General features: G+C 32.6%; 1 protein-coding gene across 1 annotated transcript in view; it reads left to right on the top strand.

Moving 5' to 3' along the window:
- The first annotated feature begins 883 nt into the window (after positions 1–883).
- DCN (decorin) overlaps positions 884–13,713 on the top strand; it is a 29,687-nt gene continuing 16,857 nt past the window's right edge. The window contains exons 1-3 of the mRNA XM_026698825.2: positions 884–1,308; positions 5,624–5,855; positions 11,747–11,859. Coding sequence (XP_026554610.1) covers positions 5,660–5,855; positions 11,747–11,859 — 309 coding nt within the window. The 5' untranslated portion in view covers positions 884–1,308; positions 5,624–5,659. The remainder of the gene's footprint in view (positions 1,309–5,623; positions 5,856–11,746; positions 11,860–13,713) is intronic.

The following is a 13,713-nucleotide window of genomic DNA, read 5'->3' as shown; positions in this document are numbered from 1 at the left end:
TGAATAAACCTCTTAACCTAAAGAAGTTTTTGTTTCCTTTTAACCATATTCAAATAAAGGAACTATTAATTCCAAACCTCCAGGTTTTATAACACACCTCTCCCTCTTCCTCTCTTAAGCTGATAGCATTCACACCTGGATACAGCCTGAAGGGATGGAGAATGGTGCAAGTCTAAACAGAGTCACAAATCCACTCATTTTATACAAGGAAAGTAAAAATCCAGAGAAGTCCCATATATTTATTTGATAGTTAGCTCTCAATCCTGGTCCTGTGTGCTATGAAGCAAACAACACTGGGCTCTTTCCACCCCCCTAAAACAGGAATTATGGGTAAGTTTAAAGGCCAATTATTATTGTTATCCTCACTGGCACATGCAAAGTACAGGTTTTGCAGTTCAGAGAGTCACATTACAATATATCATCAAAAGGTATGATATGTATCATTTCAAATTAAAATAAAGAAATAAAAATGTGATTTTGCTGGGCCTATGTTAGAATTTGGTTCATGCAAATATCTATTGTGCACTTATTGTGTTATTTAAAATTGTCAGTATAACACATTGTATTATTTAAAATTGGCAGTATGATACATTTGTGATCATTTGTGAGAAGTATCATTCTAGAAATATATTCAGTAGAAGTAAGGGATATAGGATTATGGTCCCAAACAGTTTATAAACACCTATTAAATTACTTTATTGTAATTATAGAAAAGATATTTGCAAGAAAATCTATTACTTAGCATTTACTCTCTAGTGTAATTCTATATCATGTCAAATTTAACTCATCATCCACTTCTTTCAGTATTATATTTTTTTTTTAAAAAAAAACCTTTCTGAATAAGTTTCTTCCTCTGATATATAACTCAAAGCTGGGAAAAAATGCTCCAAGGCTAGAAAATCCTCAAATTAAGTTCATAGTTGGGAATGGTGAAGGAAAAAAAAAGACACCCATTATTCTTGCTAATCTGTAAAAGTATTTAGGAAGTTGAACACATGAAAAAGAAATAAAGGAAAAAGGAAAAAAAATGGGGGGTGATAAAGTTTCTGGCTACAATTCAGGAGACATATCATTACCATATGATGTACTGTGGGTGTCAGCAGCCTGGAGTCTTTTCATTGAGGAAAACATTGCTTTTTAACTGTGCTATGGAATAGAAGAAGCAGGAGGGGTTCTTACCAAGTGACAGTCTCGCCTCACTCAACTACCCCTCCTCCTTTCCACACCTGCAGGATCTTCTGCCTGGCTCTTTTCGGTTAATTGCATCTCAGCTCCAAGAGTGCCTGTTGCAAATCCCTGGATGAAAAGGTATGGCTTTCATTAATAATCGTTCTGCATGTATTTTCACTTTTAAAAAGCAAAATCTTTCTGAGAGTGTAAGAAAAGTTCTTAGTTGTGGGAGAAATGTTGTGGGGGGAAATGTTGTAATATTTGAGAACATTACTGAGAACATTTTATATTTCCTGACCATATTTTACATTTTAGGGAGATCCTTGTTGCTGTTATTTTTAGAATGCTTCTTAAGGCATTTTGCAGCTGTGGATTTTCTTGCATTGTGGAGTTTGGAGTGGGTGATATTGTAAGATGAAAGAACTGTGAGATTTCATATTTGCACTTGAAAAACTGGAATCTTTTTCTTCCCAATGATTATTTTAAATAAAAGGGGAATCCAGTCTTCATAGGATCAAAGATCCTTCAAAACATTCTAAAGTTGAATATTTCGTTCGTAGTGATTACATATTTTAGACAGGGAAATTCTCAGCTGAACAGTACTAAAGACAAACGGAGCTGTACAGTGGTAAACGCAAAGAACTGTAAAAGCAGATACTCACTCCATCTGAAAATTGATATTCATGTGTTTCTCTAAGACTCTGACTGCATCCTGAAGAATACCATATTTAACTCACCAGTTAGAAATACCTAGTAAGTTTGGGGTACCTGAAATCCATTTACAGCTGAAATCCATTTACTTTATCAAAGGATGATTGTAAAAGGATAATTCTGAAGTAAAACAGAACTGTAGTTTCCTCTTGTCTAAAAGCAAGATAAAGTATTGTCTTCTACCAGTCAGTTAAGTTAAATATTTATTCCAAGGATTGTGGCTACAGCTGATTCATCTAAAACTCTGGATAGAAATACCACAACAAAATATAGTATGCAGTACCACCTCTGCGCTCAGAGTAATGTAATGTCTTGTTTCAAAATATGTTTCTCATAATTCATTTGAAGTTTTTGTTGATTGAGGAATTCAAAGGCTTTATATGTTTCTTCATAACCATGCATGTTTATTCTGAATTTCCTATTCAAATTTTTTGCAGAAGAATTTTTCATTAGGCTCTTGGGACTCACTCCCATTATGCAGTCATGGAGAAATGGATGAAAGATTCTACAGTTACTAAAGAATAAAGCAGGATAAGCCCATTGTTAAGGGCAGAATGACCTTGTTTAATTATTAGATTATTAAAATGCTTTTAAAGACAGCATTTTAATAATGTATAAGAATTGGTTGTGATTTAAATGTAATATTCATATACCATTTATACCTCCAAACCAATAATTAAAATTAGTTAATCTTTAATTGAAAACAATCCTTTAAAGTATAAACCATCTAATTCAAAGCACCCCTTTGTTTTATAATGTCATGATATTTGATTACTATTAGAGAATGAATGAATTAGTCTATATGCCAAAACATCAATTTTAGTATATATTTTAATTTTAATGCCCTAGACATGTATTCCCCTGATATTCTTTTGAAATAAAAATATATATTTATTCACTATACCCTAATGCAAAATAAGGAAATTGGCTAAAATTTCTGGACACTCCAATCTAAACTATCTACATAGCTTTGGGTTGAGGTAGTTAGCTCTAGAGTGTTAGGACTGAACTGGGAGATCTGGGTGGAAGTTTATATCCCATAATGCAACTTAAGAGGTCATTTTGGGGCATTTTCCTCTCCTGCCTTTCTCCCATAAAATGATTATGGAAACAAAAGGTAGGAAGGAATCGTGAGGATAATCCAATGTTTCACAAAGTAGAAAGGAGTTTTTTTCCTTCTTTTCTCCATTCTGTGATTCATTCTCTGCAACCATTTATGGAAAGCTTAAGAGAGAAGCAAAAATTTCTCTAAGTCTTGAATAATTTCTACCTCTGGAAAACCTGGCTGGATTTCATTCCCTACTCTGTACAAGGATTTTTCTGAAAATATAATTCCATAATTTTGTTACTTCCACTCTAATTTTCCTATAATTAAATAGATCACCTAGTAAATTACTATTTCAATAAAATGACATGACGGTTTTTTGGTATAAGATATAGTTTTCATATCTTTTTGGCAAATAGCAAGGTCTCATGCCACAATTATATATAAAGCGCAAACAAAGAACATTTTTCCTTTTCATAATGTCAGTGTTCATGTGGGAAATAATTGTCAATTGTCAACCATTTGTCTCATAAGACTTATGCTAATAAATAATTATTGACCCTAATTAGGATCAATAAAAGGGCAGAATTCATGCCACATCTAAATTAGATCCAATGAAATAACAAAAGACAACATATTTTATTCTAAAAATGTATTAAGAACAGTGCACATTTGTGTTCATTTCATTTGTTTATTGAGCAATGAATGTGGCTTCACTTTTTAATATCAATAACAATGATATCAATCTTTTTTGTGATTTGGCTTTTGTTTGCTTTTGCTCTTTTATACAATTTAAGTATACAAAAGGAGCTTTATATATCAAATAGAATTCTTCATTCTTTATTGGCCAAGTGTGATTGGACACACAAAGAATTTATCTTGGTGCTCTCAATATACATAAAAGAAAAGATACATTCATCAAGAGTCCAGAATCATAAGGTACAACACTTAATGATAGTCATAGGGTACAATAAGCAATCAAATCATACTAGTCAATATAAATCATAATGATACAAGTGACAAAGTTACAGTCATACAGTCACAAGTGGGAGAGGATGGGTGATAAGGAGTGATGAGAAGATTAATAGTAATAGTAGTGCAGACTTTGTAAATAGTTGAACAGTACTGAGGGAATTATTTGTTTAGCAGAGTGATGGCTTTTGGGAAAAAACTGTCCTTGTGTCTAGTTGTTCTGGTGTACAGTGCTCTATAGCGTCGTTTTGAGGGAAGGAGTTGAAACAGTTTATGTCTGGGATGTGAGGAGTCTATAAATATTTTCACAGCCCTCTTTTTGACTCATGCACAGCCCTCGATTGAAGGCAGATTGTTAGTAACTGTCCTAATAGTCCTAATTATCCTCTGAAGTCTCTGTGTGTCCTGTTGGGTTGCAGAACCAAACCAGACAGTTATAGAGGTGCAGGTGACAGACTCAGTAACTCTTCTGTAAAACTGTATCAGCAGCTCCTTGGTCAGTTTGAGCTTTCTGAGTTGGTGCAGAAAGAACATTCTTTGTTGTGCTTTTTTGATGATGTTTTTGATGTTAGGTGTCCATTTTAGGTCATGTGATATGATATACCTAGAAATTTGAAAGTCTCTACTGTTGATACATTTCTATTTATAGAAATATTTTCAGCTCCTCCCATTTCTTCTTGCATCATTCACCCCAGAAGACCTGAATCTTCAATGAAATATCAGTTGCCTAATTACTAATTTAAGTACCCTACCATTTTATCAGCTTAAAGTTAATTTGTGCTACTATGATAACTGAAGATTTTTTCTCTTTAAAATGATACATAAAGTTCATTTTAAGAATTAAAACTTCCTTTCACAGGGTATTACTACCTGATAACTTTGTTGATTGTCAAAATCAGTCAACCAATCTCACCCACTTGAACCCCAGTCAATCTTACCCACTTGAACCCCAGTTTCAGATCTTCAGAATAATCATCCAAATATAAAATGTAAGGGGAAAAGATTTCAGTCCAGTTTCTATGTTGACTAAAAATTAGAGATGGAAAGTTTGTATGACTTTTATTCATCATTATTGTTCTAGTAAAGGCATCTGTTATTAATTAAATGTAAGTCAAATCACTTATATAACTGTCTCTATGTTGCTTTTTGTAACTCTGGGTTACAATGGTTCTCTGTTTCTTGTATAAATTGTGAAAATACAACCCCTCATTATATTTACATGTGGATAGATAGACAAACATGCCCACATTTTACTTTCATTCTATTCATTTAAAAGGAAAAAAACCCACAATGCTAAAAATGTTTTAAAATAATTCAATAAAGAACATTTTTAAGATCCAAACCCTACCTGAAAGCTATATAATATAAGATATAATAACAATATCATGCAAGAACAGATGGACCAGAAATACCATAACTGGAAGTGTTTGCATGGGGTCAGAAGGTGTCAAATAACACAAGATGCATCATGCTGCTGTAATACAAGCCCTGCCTCCTTAGTATATGCATTATGGCATCACACACATGTATGAAATAGGTACAGTTTGGGTTTTAACAACACAATGATCTGTTGTCAGTTTGACAAAGTACTGGATCCTTTGGATACTTTTGACATCTGGACAATGGCACCAGAATACTGTGACACCAGAAGCTTCTTAAATGATAAATGTGCAAAAGATACCCAAACTATGTTTTCATCTTGTACACTTTTGCTTTGACTTCTAGATTCATTCCTGCTCTGTTGAATAGATGAACTAAATCATGAAACTGGCTATCCTTTTTCTTCTATTCCTGCCACTTTGCTTGGCCAAACCATTTTATCAAAGAGGCTTGTTTGATTTTATGCTTGAAGATGAAGCAGGATCTGGAACGCCTGAACCTGAAAGATATCCTCTTATTCCAACATGCCCATTTCGTTGTCAGTGCCACCTCCGGGTTGTTCAGTGTTCTGATTTAGGTAAGTTGAATGAAATGCTTGTTTTGGATGATTTAAATGAGTTTGAATTCTGCTGTGTTCAATGTATTGAATTTCCTCTAAATAAATTGAAATATGTGATGTTATGTTGAATAATCTTATCAACATGTAGAAAAATAAGGCCTGGATTTCCAGTCCCTTTCCATTCATTTTATCCTGTCTTTTATTTCTTATCATATGAAGAACAAAAGGGATATCATATAATTAAATAAGGAGATGTGATAATGGGGACTTCATATAATTCATTGGTTTAACTGCAATTTATTCATGTACCATTAATAACCTACTTTGTCCTCTTTCTACCCATGTTGGAGATGTATTTTTTAAGACTGGCTGAGGTAGAAGAAAAACAATTCAGTGCAATGTATCAATAATAAATAATCAGAACGCAAATGAAAAATGTTGAATTTAAAGGCTATAATATCATTATATTTTAAAGTTTTCCTAATTTCCTTCAACTATAGTAAGTTGCAAGTATAATGGAAATAGCTTTTTATCTCCTGAGTTGTTTTCTGTCTTCAGGTCTTCTCATCATTTCAGATCTTTATTCCAGTTACAAACTGTTTCTAATATGTAAGCACATTAATCATGTTTTAATATTTCTTTCTTTAAGTTATGTAAGAGGTCATTTTCCAGAGGCTTTGGCTATTTAGTAGAAATATAGCTATATAGCTATACAGAAATCATGTAATTGTCAGAAAGTTAGGAAATATTTGTATTCATCGGTCATTCTCAACCATTTAGGATGCCAAAAAATTGAAATTTATCTTTATATCGTTCACTTGCTTGAAAAGAAGTGCCATCATCACCTGATAATTCATTTCTAAAACAAGTTGAATGTCAAATATTGATGCCATAAATCTGAAATCCTACTATGTTTCGTATATAAAGGCAGTGACGACAAAGTAAGCCATGAACTGAAAACTCTTTGAAAGTTATTTTCTACATTACAAAATTTTGGTTTAGTATTTGTGTTCACATTATGAGTTGCATCATTCTTAAGTGATAAACAGTATATAGAAAAATAAAATAGGAGTGTTAACTGAAGACTTTTGGCCCTATATCTTAAAAGGAATTTCAAGTTTTCTTAAATTTCCTACTGGAATCATAAGAATTACATAAACATTTAAACAGTAGGCTATACTAATTTTTTTAGCACATTATGAATTTCTGGATATAATTTTTGGATTTACTTATAGTATATGCATATACAATGTTTTTGATAATACCTGAATCAGACCATTCATCCAACACCTTTTAAAGGATTGTTTTATAAACATTTGAAAAAATGGGTGTATATTAATCGTTATCTATATTCATCTGCACTGAATTATTGCCTGAATTATATTTTCTTCAGTTCTGAAAATACCTGAGTAGAGGCAGTTAAGATGCTTCTTTTGCTTATCAAAAAGCTTAGCATGCAAAAGATAAGAGAAACATATGTAGGTTTAAAATCCTGTGATGGTTTCACAAACTTCTAAAGGATATATCTATCTTGTATTCATAGTTGACTTTTTCTTAAAATGTTTTTTTAATGTTTTTAAAATGAAATGGTTGACGTAACTACAAATGATGCTATGGAATTTTGAGTATAGTTTTATTTCAATGAAGTGTTCCATTTACATATATTTATAGAATTCTTAAGATAAATACTGTCCTTACTGTAAAAGAGGAAATTGTTAGGTTGCCTGCTAGGTAGCTGTGTTGCCAGAAGTAATTCCAAAGGATACGACAGAGCTCCACAGATTGTCTGCTCAAATGTCCTGTCAAAGATTCAAAGATTATATCCCAATTCATCAACATATTTTATAATTGTAACAAATGATATGCATTGCTCGTATACCTAAGTATATGTTGCTCTATTCCAAATTACTGGGCTAAATAAATAGGAAATCTGCCTTCCTTTCTTCCCACATCAGCAAAGCTTTGCAGTCAGCAGTAGAAGTTCCCCAAACTCCAAGTGAATTAAAGTTGTTATGCTATAGCAAGGCTCATTGCTGCTCTGCAGATTTCTCCATTTCTAATTGACAAAACTAGAAAATGGTATTATTGCCAAACATCAAAATATTGAGTACCACTTCTTGTATAAGCTTAAATTGTGCTTGAACTAATCAATTAGTTAGTAAAATATTATTCCATTGCATGTTAATTGCATAGACATATTTTTTAAATTGCATGTTGGCCAAATTTGGTAGTTAGTGAAAGTACTGATTTAACTGTATAACAATTTGAGTGGAGATTAAATTTCATAACTGGTCTTAAGGAAACACACACACACACACACACACACACACACACACACACACACGGGGAGGGGTACACATAGATTTCCCAATTCTTTGTTGCATCCACAATATCATATTTTAATTGAATCCACAGCTATAATTCCATTCAAATAGACAAAGGCGGATTGATTCACTGATTCTAGGGGCACAATGGTTTAGCAACTTAAAGATGCTGAGTTTGTAGCTGGAAAACTGACGCTCTGGGTTCGAGACCTGAGTGTTGCACAATAGCGTGAGTTCCTGTTACTTGCCTCAGCTCCTGCCCACCTAGCAGTTCAAAAGCATGTAAATGCAAGTAGACAAATAACTACCACTTCAATGGGAATATAACAGTGTTCTGTGTACCTCAATGTACAGTCACGCTGGTCCCATGACCATGGAAGTATCTTCAGATAATACTGGCTCCCTCTGCTAAGAAACAGAAATGAGCACTTGCCCTAAAGTCAGACATGACTGGACGGAGAAAACCTTTACCTTTACTTTTCTTACATTCTGAGTGACTTATTTTCAAGAATTTGCTCAAATTAGTATTTGTAAGAGTCAATTGGTTATTTGAATTTAGGTGGCCCCAGAAGAATAGCAATTTTGCAGCTCACCACTCATTTTGGTTCATTAAAAGGCATTACTCCCAGTACAGGAGGAATCTAACCATTTGTATGGTTCCTTTGGCAAGAATGTATAATTTATTTTTATTCTCTGTTTTCCATCATGTTGGCTTCCCATTCTTCTCTGATGGAGGCCTTCTTAGCAACACGATACGTATATTTATTAGAAGATAAACAATTTCATAGTTGAATTCTTTCAGAACTATCAGATGGATACCATCTGGAATGAATCTAGTGCTCTGTTTGTTTTCAGTATTTCAGGGGAAAAAAAGCTAAATATTCATATTTAAAACCTCTCTGGAAAACTTACTTCTTTCATCTTTCTATCTGATTTTCACCAGCTGATGTATTTAAATGTTTAAACTATTTAAACTTAAGATTTTTTAATTTTAATATATTCTTAATATCCTGTTTTGCATCCATTGCTATTTTCTTCTAGTTTTGTATTTTTTGCAAGTATTTGTATATTTTTGTTACCATTTGCAAACAAATCCCTTTCTCTAATACTTTCTTTACCACACTGCCTACTGACCATCTTGGGAGTCCCTTGGACTTGATATTAATTTCTTTATCTTCTAAGTTTCTGTTATTGGGATTTTAAATGAACTTTCAAATAACCCTTCAGTTCTGGAATATTTGATATTCATGATTATCCTTCCAACTTCTATGTTACCAGTTCCTTCATTTTTCAGAAGTTCCCTTTTAGAAATATGACTATGTTAGACTTTGTATATATTGGCAGTTAGAATTTATTCTATAAAAGAAAAAAACAATCAACATATATTGATCATTAGGCTAAGCCTGAGTCATGTGTGAATAATAAATGGAGGAATGCTACAGAAAAGCAATCATTGCCACATGGTTTCTTAAGGTTGGATCTATTTCATGTACAGTATCATAAGCTGATAAAAATCCAGAAAGGCTAAATTATACAAATTTATTCAACCTGTGTTTGTAAGAAATCTGACAGCTAAGAAATGACATATGTGGCAAGGTGTCTTATCTTAATCCTTAAAAATCAAATGCTCATTAGGTATTAAAACCAAGACAAAGTTCACAGCTCATTTTTACCGCCTCACAATTTATAGGATTTAGGCTTTGAAACAGAGGCAAGGAATTTGTGGTTTAAACAGCAGGAAACCAACAGTGAATTACTTTCTCTGAAAAAGTATTGGATAAAAGGGACGAGTAAGAATCTGGAAGTGTTACAGTTTTGATTTAATTCTATTTAATTTTGATAATATTTGCAAAAATGATATATTTCATATAATTAAGCAAAAATAATAAACCACATTAGATATTTTAAATACAAAGTATCATACTTTCTTAATACAGCAGCAATCATTACATTTTTAATTCATTATCACCAAATGCAACAATGATTGGCACATCGGAACTTTAAAAATGCCATTAAGGATTAGCATATCTCATATTCTAAGCACTTTTTTTGCTCATCAGTGCAATTTATACCTTGATAGAATATACTGCATCATATAAGGCATCCAGAACAAAGGGCCTGCTGAAAGATAATGTAGTAGATCATAACAGGTTTCAGCTTGATTACATGACTGATCACAAATTAGCTTTACTCAAATATTTTGTGCAATTTGAATCCCGGAAAAAAGAAAATATGGAATACTGCAAAAGAAATTGCTACATAGATGATGTACTTGATATAGTTAACTTCTGACATAAATTGCTTTAACTGTGTTTAGTGCCTAGAAGGGAGACATCTGGAAATTCATTCATGCCATACTGGCTTTTTGATGGAAAAAAAATTTGAGATATAAATCTGCTAAAATAAAGTTAAATTGATGATCAACAAGTTAAGTCACTTCAATTATCTTTTTACAATTTGTTATTCTATTACAAAACAATACTAAAAACCCTATTTTTATATTCCATAGTTGTGTGATCCTATTTTTTTTGGTCATGCAATAATAACATAGAGCCCAGGAACACATTCTACAAGACTATACAATAGGTCATTTAGACTATGGATAAAGTGAGATTGTATGAAATAATTTTAATTCCATGTAAACTGTATTTGAAAATGGCTGCACATTTTAAGCAATCTGTCTGATGGTATTGAAGCTTAGATAGATAAGTAGAAATACATTCTTCACACAACACATAAATACGTATGCACATATTCACATAAACATACACAAACACATGCAACCTGAATATAGCCTTTCAAAAGAAATAATAAAAATCATATATTTAATCAAGAAATATGTTTAGCTTTTATTAATCCAATAAAATGAGCCTTTAAATTGTGATCAGTCATGTGAGCATATTAGTCCTTTTTGAAATGCATTTTGAAATTGTGATCATTACAGAAATAATTTCAGAGTTTATTTTAGTAGGATACATATCCAATTAAACAAATTCTTGATCTGCCCATACTAATTATATACAATTTAATCTTGACAAGTAACTGAACCCAAACAAGACTTTTCTTCAAACATTTGTCTGGTGAAACCTGAAGAATATGACATTGAGAAAGTTTCCAAGTCTGGCCACAGATTGTTGCACAGAATTATAGTCTAGTTCTAACTGACCATAATTAGAACATGGAACTTAAATTTTTGCCTAACTTTTTTATTTATTTTACATGCATGCATGCATAAACCACTAGTTAGCAATAGTGAAAAATGAAAAAGCGATGAATATCTGAGAATATTAATGAAATTGGGAACTATGATTAGGATTGGCTTCTTAATCCTTTCACATCAATATGAATAGCATTTCAACTGTATGTGCTTTCAGAAATTCCTCATAGAAAAAAAGAGAAAGGATCACAATGATTTATATTACAAATTGAATATGAATTTGTTTTCATAACTTTTAGATAATAAGGTCTAGTGTATATTTGTTTGCAGTAGTTTTGGTTAAGTTGAAAGTCTAAAATATAATTAACTTCTTTCAGGTATCTTTATTCTTTTGCTTGTAATAATCTTTCATCCCTGCCCCCTTATAGGTTTGAAGGAAGTTCCGAAAGATCTTCCCCCAGATACTACTCTACTTGACTTACAGAACAATAAAATAACTGAAATAAAGGATGGAGATTTCAAAAATCTGAAGGATCTTCATGTAAGTTATAGTGAAACACACTATAGTATTAATGTTAAAGGGATAATGTATAAAGGGATAATGTACAAATACCTTCATCCCAATTTTCCATCTAAATATGGCATATAGCATAACCTTCTTTCAAGGTTAACAGAAAAGAACAAAAGGTAGTGATCAAATGGGAGCTGAAAAAAGAGAAGCAGGAAAGAAAATACTCCAGGCCAATCTCCTGTGTGTATGAGGGAGGGAGGGAGGGAGGGAGGGAGGGAGGGAGGGAGAGAGAGAGAGAGAGAGAGAGAGAGAGAGAGAGAGAGAGAGATTTACAATTGCCAATGGAAACACTAATATTTGATGTTTGATAATAAGATAATTCTTAAATCTAAGGAATTTCTTGGAATGTGTATCTAGGAATTCAGGGCTGCTAATGTTTCCAGAAGATAGCCATTCTCCAAAAAAGAGCTTTTTCTGTTTCCATGGCAAGTATACTTTGGCTCTTGCATAGTTCTTTTAACTGCTTAACATCTACATAAAGCCATCAATTGAGGTTTATCTGGCGCTTAGGAGTGCCACGCCATCAATACACTGTTGACAGGATTTCTCTTTCTCATAAAATCCATGAGGGAAGGGTGGGAGGGAGGGAAGGGGAAGTGTTTAACTGGTTGCCAGTAATAATGGATTGGGAAAAGCCAATGCACCTTAATCCTATGCATGCATCACAGAAGTACTGTTAATAGATGATTTTATATCACTGTACTAGTCATTATATCATTATAACACATTATAAATGGTCAAGAGGCAAACACTTCTATTTATGTCCACTATGTCTTTAAGAAACCCTGAAAAAGAATAGAAAGAACCTTTTTCCTTCCCTTCCAAAACTAAAACCAGACTTCTTCCAGTAAATCTGATTGAAAGGAAATAGAAAGGAAAACTCTTATTCACAATTAATCTATGCAATTCATTATCAAGAAGATTTTAATATCCATTAGTATGCATACATGGTTTAAGAGAACATTAAATTCCTTTGGTTTCTAAGCTATTAGTCTTGAAGACTTAATATTACCATAGCTCCAAATAGTAGTTACAAAGAAACAATAGTGGATAAGGGGTATGTGTTCATCACCATCTTCCGGGGCCAATTGGTTAGCTACTGTGAAAAAATAGAATGCTGGACTTGGTCTGTTCTGACAGGTTTGTTTTTACATTATTTGTTCTTATGTTACATTGGAGCTGATCTATGGCTTTCCCTTCTTTTGGATATTAATCCATTGGTTCAGATTATGTTGTTTAGTATTATATTGTCTAGTTCAAAAGAAACTTCACAATTCTTTGGATTGCCTCTGATGATGATTAACATGGAATGTTCTATACCAGAAGTTCTAAGTTCTAATCCTAGAAACAAAATGTATTAAAGAAGCAATGTGACAGGGCATCACAACAGTTCAACAGTGTCTGATGGTATACCTCAAGCCTAGTATAAATCTAATTTAGTAATTTTTCATTCACATAACATATGGATGAAACTCAGCTTCTGATATGTCAACCATGTATAATTTCTCTGAAACCTGGTCCAGATTGACTCTGCCTTGCTTCTAATGATACTGCCATTACATGATCAAGGAAAATAAACAATTTTTTAAAAAAGCATATCCATTTCAACTTGGAAGGTTAACAAGTTAACATGTTGGTATCAATGTTTATGGAAGAGCCTTCCTTCCTTCCCTTCTTTCTTATATTCTCAAAAAAGTTGCTTAGCAGCCTTTATTTGACAATCCAAACTCTGTAATGTTTAGGGACTGGTATTAAAACAGGTTAGATTTTACTCTGCCAATGAATGTTCTTGCAATTATCTTGGACTGAAAAGTATTCCTATAC

Source organism: Pseudonaja textilis, chromosome 5 (genome assembly GCF_049901715.1).
Source record: "Pseudonaja textilis isolate UNSWEBS1 chromosome 5, rPseTex1.2, whole genome shotgun sequence".
Lineage (NCBI taxonomy): Eukaryota > Metazoa > Chordata > Lepidosauria > Squamata > Elapidae > Pseudonaja > Pseudonaja textilis.
The sequence above is the reverse complement of the archived record's forward strand: the minus strand, read 5'-3'. Positions and strand labels throughout refer to the sequence as shown.